General features: G+C 39.1%; 1 protein-coding gene across 2 annotated transcripts in view; it reads left to right on the forward strand.

Annotated features, from left to right (window-relative positions):
* The window catches only part of PPP4R3B (protein phosphatase 4 regulatory subunit 3B), a 58,523-nt gene that overhangs the window by 5,578 nt on the left and 35,688 nt on the right, over positions 1-17,257 (forward strand). For both annotated transcript variants that reach the window (XM_047782045.1, XM_047782044.1), the window contains 2 exons: positions 7,842-7,940; positions 15,750-16,373. In XM_047782045.1, the coding sequence (XP_047638001.1) occupies positions 7,842-7,940; positions 15,750-16,373 (723 nt within the window). The remainder of the gene's footprint in view (positions 1-7,841; positions 7,941-15,749; positions 16,374-17,257) is intronic.

Consider the following 17,257-nt stretch of genomic DNA (forward strand, 5'->3'; position numbering starts at 1 on the left):
AGAGAGCCAAGGAAAGCATTTCATAGATAAGGCATTAGGCATAAAATGGTTAAGTTTCTTAAACAGAGATTATACAGCAGTTATATACCAACACAAAATACTATGGAAAAACAATTTTATTCCACAGACTTGGCCAGTAGAAAATTAGAGAAAGGAGAGATTTATTTGAGCCAGAATAATTGAGGAAAAATTTCACTCTCCTTGGTGGTGCCTGCTGAAGGAACTGTGATAAGGAAGGAAACAGTATATCTGATGCAGAAGGTATTAAGCCTATTTGCAGCAGAGGTTTCTTATTCGAGAGATTGGTTTGTTAAATAAAGGGGAGCCATTATAGATTCTTGAGTAGGAGCCTAACATGAAAGGAATATTGTGTTTAGGGAGCAGGTGTGGCAATGTCATGAATAATGAACCGGGGATAGGGAGGGAAACAGCTTTAGGTAGCAAGACCATTTGCAATAATTGAGATACTAGAAAATGAGAGTCTGGGGGTTCCCTTCATGGCTTAGCAGCTAAGGAACCCAACTAGAATCCATGAGGATGCAGATTCGATCCCTGACCTTGCTCAGTGGGTTAAGGATCTAGCGTTGCCATGAGCTGTGGTGTAGGTCGCAGACATGGGTCAGATTCTGCATTGCTGTGGCTGTGGTGTAGGCCAGGGGCTGAAGCTCCAGTTTGACCCCTAGCCTGGGAACCTCTGTATGCCATAGGTGTGCCCCTAAAAAGCCAAAAAGAAAAGAAAATGAAAGTCTGTTCCACTGTAGTAAATGAGATTGGAAAGAAGGAGCAGAAAAAACTCCAATATATTTTCAAGAAAGTCCTGGAAGATTTGGTAAAGGATTAAATAGGAAAGAAAGAATAGAAGGTCACTACTAGTGTTTTTGGGTCTTGAGACCAAGAAAATGATGGTTCCCTCCAGAAACTGGGAAGCTGAGAAGAAAGCAGGTTTACATTTATCATTAGTTCAGAGACTTGCTGTTTTGCTTTGTTTTTTAGTTTGTATAAGGACGCCTGCGGCATACGGAGGTTCCCAGGCTAGGAGTCTAATCAGAGCTGTGCGCCTACTCCAGAGCCACAGCAGCACCAGATCCGAGCCGCATCTGCAAGCCACACCAGAGCTCACGGCAACGCCGGATCCTTAACCCACTGAGCAAGGCCAGGGATCGAACCCGCAACCTCATGGTTCCTAGTTGGATTCATTTCTCCTGTGCCACAGGGGGAACTCCACTTGTTTGTTTTTAAGTTCCTTATTTTGAATAAGTAATACATTCATATTGTCAAAAATCACTCTCCCACCCTGAACTCTGTCCATATAGTTTCCCAACAATGTTTCCAGTTTCTTGAATGTCTTTCTAGAGATTTTATATATATGTAAACAAATATGCATGCAGTTTTATATATGCATATATAATACTCCTTTTATTGGCATGATTGGTAGCGAACTATGTTGTGCCTTTTTTTCACTTAGCCTTTGAGAAAAAGTAAATGTAAAGGTCTTAAAATTGAACACCTGGAACTAGAGATAGAATGAGAATTTGGTCCAGAAATTCTTATTTGAGAATCATTACATGCTCTTTAACTGCAAGAGGGGATCTCCTTAGAGTATATAGAGAAAAGAACAGAGCTTAAGACTAAGTCTTGATTGTTCATATTTATTCATTCATCCAGTAATTCTTGGTTGAGTGTTACTTATGGTTTGGTTACTATCATTAGTTTGGATTTTTAAAGTGCAGTTGAAAGTTTTGTTTTGTTTTGTTTTTTGTCTTTTTGTGGGTTTTTAGGACCACTCCCGCTGCATATGGAGGTTCCCAGGCTAGGGGTCTAATCGGAGCTATAGTCGCCAACCTACGCCAGAGCCATAGCAATGCGGGATCCGAGTCGCATCTTCGACTTACATCACAGCTCACAGCAATGCCAGATCCTTATCCCACTGAGCAAGGCCAGGGATCAAACCTGCAACCTCATGGGTCCTAGTCAGATTCGTTAACCACTGCACCATGACAGGAACTCCGAGAGTTTTTGAATTGTTTTCAGCAGGGGAGTGATAAAGTCTAAAACAGTAACATCAATCTGTAGAATTAAAAAGAAGCTATAACTGCGAGATTGGTTGAGAAATTGTAGCGTGGTCTAAGCTAGAGATAATATTGAATCGGTTAGGGTGATGGCAATGGAGATGGAAAGAGGACAGGTAGGTAGATTCGAGGTATATATTTGAGGTATATAAGATAGAATTGACAGGGCATGCTGCTGTTAGGTGCTTGGTAATCAGGAAGAGGGAAGATCCATTAAGGAGGAAGAAAAAGCAGTTGGGAAGAGTAGAGCGTCAGGAAAATGTGTTATCTTCAAACCAATAATTTGAACAAAATTTTGGTAAGGAGAGAAGGGCCAGTCAGCAAATGTTTTATATTCTGCCAAGAGAAAGATTGAAGATAGTGTTTTGTTTGAAGAATGTCTACTGAGATGAAAGTAGAAATGAAAATGATCTTAATCTTACTGTATCTCCTAGTTGGTGAAATAATCCAATAAAATTGAGGATGTTGGGTTTTGCCTGAGAGCCACTGTGGTGAATGGACTAAGGAATATGTGAGAGGGAAAGAGATATATACAATTTTGTTTATTTCCCTTTGGGTGGGGGCACTCTTGTAGCCTATGGAAGTTCCCAGGCTAGGGATCAAACCCACACCACAGGATCTACCCAAGCTACTGCAGTGACAAAGCTAGATCCTTTACCCACTGTGCCACAGCAAAATACCAAGATGTATACAGTTTTGAATGCTGTGTTAAAATAACAGCATGAACACTTCCCTCGTGGCACAGTGGGTTGGGAATCTGGCATTGTCACTGCTGTGGCCCTGGTTACACCTGTGGCATGGGTTCAGGCCCTGGCCCAGGAACTTCTGTGTGCTACAAACGTGGCCAAAAAAAATAAAATAACAGCATGAATTTGTAATGAGTAGAGTCCAGTTTGCACTTTGAACTGTAGAGACAGTGTGTATAAGTAGGGGGCATGGATGATTAGGTTGGGAAAATAGGGCATATTAATTTGTAGAAATATGTTTTGGGGTGATGGGCTGGAATGGAACCAAGCAGGAATCTTTGGGAATCAGTTGAAGAGGGTTCTTTCTTTTTTAGGTTCCCTTTTATTATCATGCCACAGGGGAGGCACTTGGGAAGCAAGTGGTTAAGAACTTTGCCATCCTTTAGAAATCATTCACAGTTCTTATCGGGCATAATAACAAGAACATGGATTTATTTTAGTTTATTTTATTTTGCTCTTTAGGGCTGCGCCTGCGGTATATGGAGGTTCCTGGGCTAGGGGTTAGATTGGAGCTACAGCTGCCTGACCACACCATAGCCACAGCAACACCAGGTAGATCCAAGCTGCTTCTGTGACCTACACCACAGCTCACGGCAGCAGTAGATCATTAACCCACATCCTCATGGATACTGGTTGGATTTGTTTCTGCTGAGCTACAAGGGAAACTCCCAGAAGATGGGTTTAGAGTTCGGTAGACACTCCTAAGTTTTTTAATTCCATTATTTCTAGCTATATAATTTTTGAGCAAATTTTCTCTGAACTTCATTTTATAAATGGAGATACTACCTACCTCCTAATAGTTGTAAATTAATGTATAAAAAGTGCTTTATAGCGCATGAGCAAAATAAGATAACTATGCAGAGTAATCTTACAACAGTCCTTCTGTAGGTAACAATGAGGAAGGAAAATTAGGCTAAATACTTTGATGAAAGTCACCAAAATAGTACACAGTGAAACTGGATGAGGCTCTGAGGTCTGAAGTCCTAATTCTAGTTCAGGGTTATTCCCATTGTACTCAAATATATCACAGATTTGGGAAAGATAAGATACTACTACTGTTGGTAATTAATGGCATCATGTCTATCTTGGACTATATGTTATGCTATACTATATTTTAAAAATCTATCAGAGTTTAGGTCAACCCCTATTAGGGACTACTAAAGAGTTACATGCTGCATTATTTGTCTGGTTAATCTCACTCACTTTTAGACTTTTAAATTGATTTTGAACCTGTAAGTTGAATTCTGTAAATGAAGTATTTCTAAATTTTTTTGTCTTTTTTTTTTTCTTTTAATGGCCGCACTTGCAGCATATAGAGGTTCCCAGGCTAGGGGTTGAGTGGGAGTTGCAGACACACCACAGCCGCAGCAACTCCAGATCAAGCATCACCTGCAACCTAGACCATAGCTCACGGCAACACCATATCCTTAACCCACTGAGTGAGGCCAGGGATCATACCCGCATCCTCATGGATACTAGTCAGATTTCGTTTCCACTGAGCCACAACGGGAACTCCTCTAATTTTTTTCTTTTAAAATAAGTATTCCTTTTGAAAAATTTCTGCTCTTTCTATAGTTTGTCAGCGGTATTAGAGGCAAAGATAGATTTAGTCTGGCAAGCAGTAGGATTGCAAATATTTCATGATGGGATTTTATTCATGTTAATGAGGTGGGTCATTACCAAAGAGGGAGACTAAAACAGATAATCCATTGGTTGGTGAGACCTTTTAAAAGGAGTCAGATTCCTTTGTAAATATGTAAAAACTGGAGACACTTTCCCTAAAAGAGATGTTATGAACCAAGTTTTAAATAAAAATAAAGGTGTCTATACACCCTGGATTAAGAACCTCTGATTAAAACAGTATTAGCCTCAAGAATGTTTTCAATATATTAGATTGAAAATAACCACTTTTCATAATAAAACTACATTGAGAAAGTCTGATTCAGTAAAGGCTGAATTGTCAGGCTTGTCCAGCTCATGTCTTACTCCCATCCTGGGCTTGGACATAATCTTTTTTTTTTTTCTCTTCTAAGGCCCATAACAAATATAATCACCTGGGAATTTTTACTCTGACCCTTAGAATAAGGAGTTCTTATGGTTTTTGGTTTTGGTTTTGTTTTCCTCTCTGAGATAGTTAGATGTGAGGGATTTGTCATCCATTTGGGATAGATACCTAGGGAGGAAGCTGCCTACTCAGATGGTGCTTCTCTATCCTCTGTTAACCAGCTAGAGATACATTTACATCATGTTTGCAAATGTGACTTATCCAAAGAATTACCTGAGATCCTTGTTAGAAATAAAGATTCTTGGGCTTTACTGCAGACCTATACCCAGGGGAGAAGCATGAAAATCTGTATTTTTAACCATCTTCCAAGGTCAGTCCTCTGCATTGAAAAAGGATTCTGAATATAAATCTGTTTAATTTCTGAGATTTTTAACTAGCTTACAGATAAAAGTTTACCATTAAGAATGGGAAGGAGACTGAGATCTCCTCTGGCCCAGCGGGTTACGGATTGGCGTTGTCACTGCAGCAACCCGGATTGTTACTGTGGCACAGATTCAGTCCCTGGCCCAGAATTTCCACATGGCTGCAGGTGCAGCCCCTCTCCCCCTCCCAAAAAAAAAGAAAGGGGAAGAAAGAACAAAAGAAAATGATGATGAACAGGGGGGCTCAGTTGGTCAGTTATCTTAATTCAGACTTGTTGCTTAGCCTCGGCTATTCTCTCATAAGATAGGTTGGTATCAAAATGGAAAGGGCCTTCGATGAGTGGATAAATGGATTTGGATTTCATTCATTCTATTGTAATCTCCAGAGTGGAATGCACAATATGATCATTGAGATTTGAGAAGAAACTTGTTTATTTTATCAAAAGTTGCATTTTGCTAATATTTAATAAAGTGTAATCAAGAGTCAATAACCATGGCATTCTGAGAGGAGAGTAACATTTCCATGAGAAGTGTTCTTCACCTTTTGTGAACTTAAACTAAGCTGTAATCCTAACAAAATGAGCAAGTGCCTTAAAAAGGGTTGAAAACAATAATATAAGTGCAAGTGAACTAGATAATGGTCAAACTGACATTTACACTCCTAGTGGAATCTGTCCACTGAGTGACAGGGCAGATACAGAGATAAAATAGATGTTACAAAAAGTTGCCGCTACCTCAAAATTCCGAAAGAATGACATTAAATATGGATTTGTTTGTCCTTTCGTTTTGGGGTGTTGCGCCCTCACGATATATTGGGTCTTAAAATTCTAATTGTGATAAGGAGTCATTAACAGTTTAAACATTTTAAAATTATTTAATCTTTATATAAGCCTTTTTGTAGTCTGTTTTAGTGTATGCTTTATAAAGTATGGCATACAGTTTTTAAAAGTTGAGAGATCACCATTGGTGAACCTTTTTGAGGATGGCTCTAAGGATATAACTTAGGAACTTAGGAAAGAATCCGGAACATGAGTGGGCGCTCTAATGCTTTAACCAGAATAGATCTGTTTTTATCTTTTTTTAAAAAAACATGGAGATTCTTAGTAAAATATTGTTCATAAAAAAAGAGTTCTACTGGGTTTTTTGTTTGTTTATTTTGTTTTTTTGTCGTTTTAGGGCCACACCCACGGCACATGGAGAGTCCCAAGCTAGGGGTCGAATTGAAGCTGCAGCTGCCGGCCTACACCACAGCCACAGCAATGCCGGATCCTTAAGCCACTGAGCAAGGCCAGAGATCAAACCCACGTCCTCATGAGTAGTAGTCGGTGTATTAACCACTGAGCCATGACGGGAACTCCAAGAGTTATACTGTTTTTTTTAAAAACAGTTTTCAAAACTTCTTCTGTAGATGATTGGGGCCACTGAAGGTTTTTAAAGGAAAGATTGACCTGAAAAAATTTTAGAGCAGCTGGTAGCAGACATCCCTTCCAAGAAGCATGGCAGCCAGAAGCTAGAACACAGATTTTCCATTTTCCTCTTACCTGATTACATAGCAAATAAGTATTAATCAGAGGCCTAGATTAATTAAAGGTTATTTTTCACTTACTAGCTAAGAGCTACCAAAGTATTGAGATTTAATTTTTGAAAACTTTGTCTTTATTTATCTGGTGCTCACTTCAGTTTTATTTTATTTTATTTTATTTATTTGCTTTTTTTAGGGCCAAACCCATGGCATACGGAGATTCCCAGGCTAGGGGTTGAATTGGAGCTGTAGCTACTAACCTACACCATTGCCACAGCAACGCAAGATCTGAGCTCCATCTGCAACCTACACCACAGCTCACAGCAACACCAGATCCTTAACCCACTGAGCAAGGTATGGAACCTGCATCCTCATGGATGCTAGTCAGATTCGTTAACCACTGAGCCATGATGGGAACTTCTGGTTTTATTTTTTTTTAACGAGGGCATTGACACCTTTTCATCAAAGAAAATCACTTACCTGAACCTAAGGTTCTTAATTTTTCTATAGTCTAAGTTACTAAACTGTATTTTCATTTCACCATTGTTTTGTATTCCTTAATATCCTGAAAGCTTTTCTAGATTTAAAAAAGGGGGGGCAAAGATAGGGTTAAACCTTAAGATATTTCCAGCTATCAGTTAGGCTACTGGTAACGAATTGATAATCAGCTTAAAGGGAAAAATAAACTGATAGGTGGTAGGTACTTAGTGAATAGAATAGCTGACTTTCTGAAAAAAATAGAAAGTGGATGATTAGAATGTCTTATGTGACATTTTGGCCAAGAATGCTAGACTTTGCATTAAACACTGTCACTCTTGGGAACATGAGCTAGAGCTGCTAACATGTTTTAATATTTTTTTGTTTTAGAAAACTTCTCACTGTCGTTTTCAGTGAGAAGTATATTACTACATTACGGAGGATTACAAAATATAGTTATGTAATATTGTCTGAGTATACATTAATTGCACTTATCTGAGAGCATTGCTATGCTATTTCCTGTATTCTTGATTTTTATTTATACTTTTGTTGTTATTTCTTTTCTAGCATGATGATACAGAAATTTTTGTTTTTAAACAGGATACATTAATTGTTTGGTCAGAAGCTGAAAACTATGATCTGGCACTAAGTTTTCAGGAAAAGGCTGGCTGTGATGAGATCTGGGAAAAAATTTGTCAGGTAAGGTAATTTTAATAATATTTAATAATATTTAACTTACATTTGCATGCATCCTTGATTTTTTTTTTTTAACCTAAAAGGTGTATTAGAATGTGGAAAGATAATGTCTTTGTGTGAAAATTTGATAAACTAAACTGGAAATGTGTTCTATGTTTTAAGTTTTGTTTTACCACTTTAGATTTTGATAGCATATATTCATAATTAATACCCTACAAAATGTCAAGGTCTTTTTTTTTTTTTTTGGTCTTTTTGCCATTTCTTGGGCCGCTCTTGCAGTATATGGAGGTTCCCAGGCTAGGGGTCGAATTGGAGCTGTAGCCACCAGCCTACGCCAGAGCCACAGCAACATGGGATCCGAGCCGTGTCTGTGACCTACACCACAGCTCACGGCAACACCGGCTCCTTAACCCACTGAGCAAGGCCAGGGACCGAACCTGCAACCTCATGGTTCCTAGTCGGATTTGTTAACCACTGAGCCATGAATGTCAAGATCTTTTAACAAAAAAAAATAATTCTGAAATTTTTAATCTTTAATTTTTGCTCACTTACTTAATGTTTATGGATAACAATGTGCCAGACATTAATTATCAAAAGTGCCAATAACTTCAACTCAGAAGGAGTATAGAGGGATATAGAATAAGTTGTAATGCCAGGGTAACGAATTTTCTTTTTTAATTGAAGTATATATAGTTGATTTACCTTCAGGTGTACAATGGAATTTCTTTCTTCCTCCTCCCCCACCCCCCCGTTTTTTAGGGTTGCACCTGAGGCATATGGACGTCCCAGGCTAGGGGTTGAATTGGAGTTAGAGCTGCTGGTCTACGCCACAGCAACACGGGATCCAAGCTTCGTTTGAGACCTACACACTGAGCGAGGCCACGAATCAGACTCATGTCCTCATGGATACTGGTCAGGTTCCTTACCACTGAGCCATGATGGGAACTCCCCACATAACATTTAGTAGTTATGTCTCCTTGGGCAAGTATTTCTTTTTTTTTTTTTTTTTAATGCTTTTTTTAGGGCCACACTTGGAGCATGTGGAGTTTCCTGGGCTAGGCGTCTAATCAGAGCTACAGCTGCCGGCCACAGCCACAGCCACTCAGGATTTGAGCTGCATCTGCGACCTACACCACAGCTTATGGCAATGCCGGAACCTTGACCCACTGAGAGAGGCCAGGGATCGAACCCACAACCTCATGGTTCCTAGTCGGATTTGTTTCTGCTGTGCCACTACGGGAACTCCTCCTTGGGCAAATCTGAGCTATGACAATTAGTAATTGAAGTTTTAAATTAATCATAAAATTCATTTTTAATTACCATTTTCTATAAATGGATATCACTGGGTTTCAATAATTGCTAATATAATCTTCTGTTGTAGTGTTTTTTGACTATTGGCATTTTTACTTACATCAGCTTTTCCTGTAGGGATTCTTATCACTGAAGGTTCTTGAGTTAGTTTTATGTATCTGACCACAGTCATTTTTTCCCCTTGGTCTTCCCAGTAAGAGTACCACACAGTGTAATAAAAAGTGCCCACAAAAAGTGTAATATGAACGTTACCATTTCATAGAAAGCTTATTTGGCTCTAGATCACTCAACTTTTTTTTTTTTTTTTTTTTTTGCTGTTTAGGGCCTCACCCACGGCCTATGGAGGTTTCCAGGCTAGGAGTCCAATCAGAGCTATAGCTGCCAGCCTAAACCACAGCCACAGCAACGCAGGATCCGAGCCATGTCTGTGACCTACACTATAGTTCACAGCAACGCCAGATCCTTAACCCTTTGAATGAAGCCAGGGGTTGAACCTGTAACCTCATGGTTCTTAGTTGGATTCGTTTCTGTTGCAACACAACGGGAACTCTTCTGAACTTTTCTTATATGGGTGTAGATGATTTCTTTCCTATCCCATATCTTAACTATTGTAGGCATCATACATTGCTGGAGCATTATTAGTATACATGGTAGTATACATACATACTGATGAGCAGTTAAGAACATTAGTAAATATGATTGTTCTTTAATTTGTACCATATTCATAAAAATATAATCAAAATTGTATTATTAATATTTCACCTCTGTATTTTTAAACCTATGGATGGCAATGGCAAGAAGGTGTTCATTTTTTACCTTTATCTCATGTACTCTCCAAGGATTGAGATTGAATTTTATGTTTGCAAAGTCTTCTATAAAATGAGGTGTAAGATCTAAAAAAAAAAAAAATTCCTCTATTGCAGACTTACACATATGTAATCCATAAATTTTTGCCATTCTGTTCTTGATCCAATAAACTTGAATCGTACATTCATCCATGAATTAGGGAGGGGAGGCAATGGTCCGTGAAAATCATGAAAACATACTGAAGGATACAGTAATTTTCAAAATGAAAGAGAAAAAGATTTTTTATGATAACATTTATAAGGCTGTTCAGAACATTAATAGCAGTATATGAAGACTCATCTTTTTTTTATGATAAATTACTGAAACGTGATATATCATTTGTCCTCTCCTTTCAATACCAACATGGCAGCTAGCACAAATTGTGTATGTACTCAGTATCTATTTGAAGAATGAATGAATAAAATAAGACAAACATCTTATTTATTTTTTTTGTCTTTTTTTTTTTTGTTATTGTTGTTGTTGCTATTTCTTGGGCCGCTCCCGCGGCATATGGAGGTTCCCAGGCTACGGGTTGAATCGGAGCTGTAGCCACCGGCCTATGCCAGAGCCACAGCAACTCGGGATCCGAGCCGCGTCTGCAACCTACACCACAGCTCACGGCAACGCCGGATCGTCAACCCACTGAGCAAGGGCAGGGACCGAACCCGCAACCTCATGGTTCCTAGTCGGATTCGTTAACCACTGCGCCACGACGGGAACTCCACAAACATATTATTTAAAGCTAAAGTGTTGAGTTCCCCTCATGGCACAGTGGAAATGAATCCGACCGGGAACCATGAGGACCCAGGTTCAATCCCTGGCCTTGCTCGGTGGCTTAAGGATCTGGTGTGCTGTGTAGGTGGAAGACATGGCTCGGATCTGGCTGTAGGCCAGCAGCTGTGGCTCCGATTAGACCCCCTAGCCTGGGAACCACAATATGCCACAGGTGCAGCCCTAAAAAGCAAAATAAAAAAAAAAGAAAGAAAAAAAGAAAACACAAGTCTACTTCTTCCTCATGCCAGTCATTTTTCATCAGCATTATATGCTGAGGAGGCTTTAATTCAGTCTCCTGATACATTTGGTCATCAATATCAGTATTTTCATGTGCATAAGGAAGTTGACTCAGTAGTGGCAATATCATACCATGTTGTGGTATATTAGTAGATATAACCTGAAAAGGGTCAATAGGTATTGACATATTACCAAATCCCACTCAGTCATTAACAGTCGATCCAGTTCATCATATTGCATGACAGAATGTCTCCCAGGGTGGTGTCAAGTTGGTTTACAGACTTGCATTCAAACTTGTGTCCCAAGAGCAGTAGTAGACTTGAAGACTTTCACCCTTGGAGGCATCTGATATAATTGAGCTGGGAGAATGTTATCTCTTACTCAGAGCTTTTCTTAAGGTAGCAGTGTTAAAAAAGGATTTCCCTCATTACAGTACCTATTTATTTATTCCTTTGTCTTATGTTACCATTTCTCCTTCCTGTTTGTCATTGATTTTTACCCATACTTTTCCACCTTTGGAAGGGATATTAGGTTTTGGCCACTCTGCAGGTTGTCTAGCAAGGATAATTTTTTACTACACAACTCAACACAGTACTTTTAAGATCTACTATGCATGTTGCTGAGTATACAGTTAGTTTATTGGCCCTAACTACAGTATGGTGTTCCACAGAACCATACATGACTTTTTTTTTTTTGGTCTTTTTGTCTTTTAGGGCCATACCCGTGGCATATGGAGGTTCCCAGGCTAGGGGTCCATTCGGCCTACGTCAGAGCCACAACAAAGTGGAATCTGAGCCATGTCTGCCGCCTCCACCACAGCTCATGGCAACACCAGATCCTTAACCCACGAGCGAGACCAGGGATCGAACCTGCATCCTAATGGATGCTAGTCAGTTTTGTTAACCACTGAGCCACAACGGGAACTCCCGTACATGACATTTTACTTTTCAATTCTGGGAGGTCATTGCTGACCTTTGAAAGAACAATCTCAATAAAACAAAAATTACTCAGTCATTTCTTAACCCTTTATTTGAGAAAATAGAACTCCTTTCTGAAAGAAATGACAGCTCAAAGAGCAAAACATATCTTAAGGGAAACGATAAATGATAGAAAGGTAAAGAATCACTGGGGAGAAAGAAATTATAGAGTTAAGATAATTTGCACTATTATTGAGTATTTATTTATTTATTTTATTCTTGGCTGCACCTGAGGTATATGGAAGTTCCCAGGCCAAGGATCAAGTCCAGGCTGTACCTGCAACCTTTGCCACAGCTGCAGCAACACTGCATCCTTAACCCACTGCACACAGTGGTAGTTCTCATATTGAGCTTTTAGAAAGCAAATTACATAAGGAAGTTTTAACATCAGAATATCGTAGGGACGTTTTGTTTGAAACAGATGAAGGAAATGGGTGAAAATAAGTTTGTGAGATGGAAAAGAAGAATGTTGGAAGGAGTTGAGTACTGCTGGCCTCTTTTTTTCAAAGGGGGGAAGAAAGGTCTCTTGTGAGATTTTAAGGGGAAAATAACAGTGTTTGACACTTGAAAAGGGAAAAAAATAACCAAAGCAATAGCTGTCTGGAACTAGGATAGCAGTGTGGGAAAGAGAAATTTTCATTGAAAATCTTACTAGTGGTGTGGACCTAACTACCATGAACCTTTGCAGCATAAAGTTGAGTGACTTTAAGAATGTTAAGGGCAGATTATGTTGTAATAACAAAATCTTAAAATTTCAGTGACTTTTCGCAATAGAAGTTTCCTTTTTTCCCTTATCTTTTAACCAGTCTTGGAGAGGAAGGGGCAGTGCTCAGCAGAGCCACTCAGGGACCCATATTGATAGCGAATACTTAAAGATTATTGCAAAGTGAGAAAGAAAGGTGGTAAACAAGAGCACTAGTTTTTTAAAAGCTCTTCCCAGAAGTTAAACGTGGCATCTTTGTTCACATTTTATTGGCGAGAACAAGTCACACAGCCACATGTAACTTCATGGAAGCAGTGAACTCATGGGAAAAAGGGAAACAACCAGAAATACCTAGTAGAGAGCACTACCAACATCCAGATAGACACTGGATTTATGTGGGATTGACACATCACATTAGTTAGGGTTATATTGAGGAGAGAATCCAGGAAGCTTGTAAGAGTTAATACTAGATAACAAAGAAAGAAACATGCTATAACCTAGTGAATGGTTCTGCAGTTGTACTTTTATTCTCAAACATGTGCAAACTAATCATTTGAAGTATAAGTTAAATCCTCTTGTTTCCTCTTATTCCTTCTTTATAACCTCTGATTCTTCCTCTTCTTTCCCCTCATACTTTATGTCTCTTTTTTCTGGTTACTGTCAGAATCTTCTGGCTTTAACTGTAACCCTAGTACCAAATCTCTGTCTTCTGTCCTATTCTTGTTCTGGAGTAGTAGGCACATAGATTTAGTTGCCAGCCAAATATTCAAACCCCTCAAACTTAATAAATCTGAACTCTTAATAACATTCATCTCCCACATTGCCAATTTTTATTAAGCCATAATCTTTCGAGTTCCTGTCGTGGCGCAATGGAATCGAATCTGACTAGGAACCATGGGGTTGCCGGTTTGATCCCTGTCCTTGCTGAGTGGGTTGGGGATCTGGCATTGCTGTGGGCTGTTGTGTAGGTCACAGACACGGCTTTTGTGTTGCTGTGGCTGTGGAATAGGCCGGCAGCTATAGCTGCCATTGGACCCATAGCCTGGGAACCTCCATATACCACAGGTGTGGCCCTTAAAAAAAAAAAAGAAGAAGCCATAATCTTCCTATAGACAATTTTAAAAATATAGGGTCAAAAAAAAAAAAACACCACCACACACCAAAACTGCAAGGTCATTGTGATTCCTTCTTTTGTAGCTATCCCTCATCTGTCCGAACATCACTATCCAAACCGAGTTGTTCATGTAGACATTGGAATAACACCCTAATTTATCTATATTCTCGAATTTATCTCATGCAACTGATGCCAGGTTAATTTTCTCAGGAACAGTGCTACACATTCACTTCCCTGAACAGTAATCCTGATGTTAGCTTGACTTTCCGTGATCTGGCTTCAGTCTGCATTTACTTTTTTTTTTTTTTTGTCTTTTTGCTATTTCTTTGGGCCACTCCTGCGGCATATGGAGGTTCCCAGGCTAGGAGTCCAATCGGAGCTGTAGCCACCGGCCTACGCCAGAGCCACAGCAATGCGGGATCCGAGCCTCGTCTGCAACCTACACCACAGCTCACGGCAACGCCGGACCCTTAACCCACTGAGCAAGGGCAGGGATCGAACCCGCAACCTCATGGTTCCTAGTCGGATTCGTTAACCACTGCGCCACGACGGGAACTCCTGCATTTACATTTTTGCTGTTTCCCATATGCACATCACATATTTCTGTCTTTCTGGCTCTGTGCTGTACCTCTTTGAGTACATTTATCTCCTGTCTGAATCTTAGATATCTTTGAAGCCCCACTTAAGATCTCAAATGCCTCTGCTTTTATGATTCCTTCCTTATAGTCTCTGCTCACCCTCACCCCAGAAGCCGAAAACAATTTTCCTTTCTCTGAGTTTCCAAGGCATTTTATCTGAACTGCTGTTATGATCTTGTCATTTATGTTTTCTCTTTATGTGTTGTCTCCCCTAAGCCCAGCTACTTGGTTGAGAACTCAGAAGTACTCTAATCCTTCTGGGGGAAAAAAAAGTATCTTGTATACATCAGTATTCTTGTCTATTTTTTTCTCTTAAGTTCTCAGATCTTTTTTCATGTGTTTCTTTGGTGGATATAGAAACTTGGGGGATTTTTTCTACTCAGGATATTTGGCATGTTGTAAGAGGGAAAAGAAAGGATAATTTTACTCTTGCATTAGGAATTAGAAAAATTTATGAAAAGTAAGGTTCTAAACATTTTTTTAATGTGAGAGTAATTCATTTTAGAAAATTTGTTATAAATTAGCCATGCTTTTCTTGAGCTATCAACCCGAATCATAAAACAGTTCTTTATTCATTATGTTGTGATTTTTATGTAGATAATAGAACTTGGAGGATTTATCATGGATGTTAAATGAATACCAGTTTTTTAAATAGACTTTGTTTATAAACCTGTTCATTGGTTTTAGGCTCATAGCAAAAGAAAATATTTTTACAAAAGTGAATTTCAGAAGTATTATGAGGACATCTTATTTCCCTACTCTTGAATATACAAGGAGTTGGATTTTAATTTGGTTTGAACTCAATAGTGTCCTTGTTAAGCCAGTGTGATGGTGATTTAAGTCATAGGTAGCGATTTTGGAGATCAACAGAAGAGTTACTTTCTGCAAAATTCACTCTGCTGGTTAGAGTGAATTTTTAAAGTAATTGCACATGGTTATTACATATTTTAATATCAAACCAACATAGCAATAGCTGAAATATTCAGATTGTTAGAGATCAGAGTTAACCTCAAGTTTTACTTTGGGAGATTTAGAGGTGAAACCATCGCAGTCATTAACTTAAGACTCAAATAATTGGCTGTAAACTATTTGTATTTTCCCCCTCTAGACTTCACTTTTTTTTTACTTGTATTCAGTGGTCAGTGATTTGATTTCCAAAATTTTGAATTCTTTTGTATTTTAAGGTAACCAGCTGTACTTGGATATTTTTAGGTTCAAGGTAAGGATCCATCAGTGGAAGTCACACAGGACCTCATTGATGAATCAGAAGAAGAACGATTTGAAGAAATGCCTGAAACCAGTCATATGATTGACTTACCCACATGTGAACTCAATAAACTTGAAGAGATTGCTGACTTAGTTACCTCAGTTCTCTCCTCACCTATCCGTAGGGAAAAGCTGGCTCTGGCCTTGGAAAATGAAGGCTATATTAAAAAACTACTGCAGCTCTTCCAAGCTTGTGAGAACCTAGAAAACACTGAAGGCTTACACCATTTGTATGAAATTATTAGAGGAATCTTATTCCTAAATAAGGCAACTCTGTTTGAGGTAATGTTTTCTGATGAGTGTATCATGGATGTCGTGGGATGCCTTGAATATGACCCTGCTTTGGCTCAGCCAAAAAGACACAGAGAATTCTTGACCAAAACTGCAAAGTTTAAGGAAGTTATACCAATAACAGACTCTGAACTAAGGCAAAAAATACATCAGACTTACAGGGTACAGTACATTCAGGACATCATTTTGCCTACGCCATCAGTTTTTGAAGAGAATTTTCTTTCTACTCTTACGTCTTTTATTTTTTTCAACAAAGTTGAGATAGTCAGCATGTTGCAGGTAAGTAAACTAGAGATGTTCTTCATAATTCTGTTTTCAGATATTTAGTTCCCTTAACAGTTAAAGCTGGTGTTCATGATGTTTTTCCACATACCCATCTCTCTGACTAGTATACATATCTGTTGCTTCTTAAATAAGTATTAACCTGCTGTTGCATAAGTTACATAGGGCAAGTGGAAATATTATCTAACTGGACCAAAGTAAAGTAGTACAAAGGTATAACAACATAAGGCATAACACCTAGCCTAGTTAGGTTAATTGAGAAATTATATGAAAGCACTTAGTGTAGTCACTGGCTCCTAGGATATACTCTAATACATATTGAGATTATCTTAAGCATGATAGGGGCATCAGATTTTAGTTAACCTGAATTTTCTACGTAATTGCAGATCAAAATCCCTTGTATTCAGAAATGAGAAATATAGTTTAAAATGTTGTGTAGGAGTTCCCATCATGGCTCAGCAGTTAGTGAACTCAATCCATGAGGATGCCAGCTCGATCCCTGGACTCACTCATTGGGTTAAGGACCTGGAGTTGCCGTGAGCTGTGGTGTAGGATCAGATCCTGCATTGCTGTGGCTCTGTGTAGGCCAGCGGGTACAGTTCCTATTGGACCCCTAGCCTAGGAACCTCAATATGCCGTGGGTGTGGCCCTTAAAGACAAAAAAGACCAAAAAGATTTTAAAAATAAAGAAATAAAATGTTTTATAAATTGGAGTTCCCATTGTGGTTTAATGGAAACAAATTGACTAGTAACCATGAGGTTGTGGGTTTGATCCCTGGCCTTGCTCAGTGGGTTAAGGATCCGGCATTGCCGTGAGCAGTGGTATATGTCGCAGACACGGCTCGGATCCTACATTGCTACGGCTGTGGTGTAGGCCGGCA

This window comes from Phacochoerus africanus, chromosome 5 (genome assembly GCF_016906955.1).
Source record: "Phacochoerus africanus isolate WHEZ1 chromosome 5, ROS_Pafr_v1, whole genome shotgun sequence".
NCBI lineage: Eukaryota > Metazoa > Chordata > Mammalia > Artiodactyla > Suidae > Phacochoerus > Phacochoerus africanus.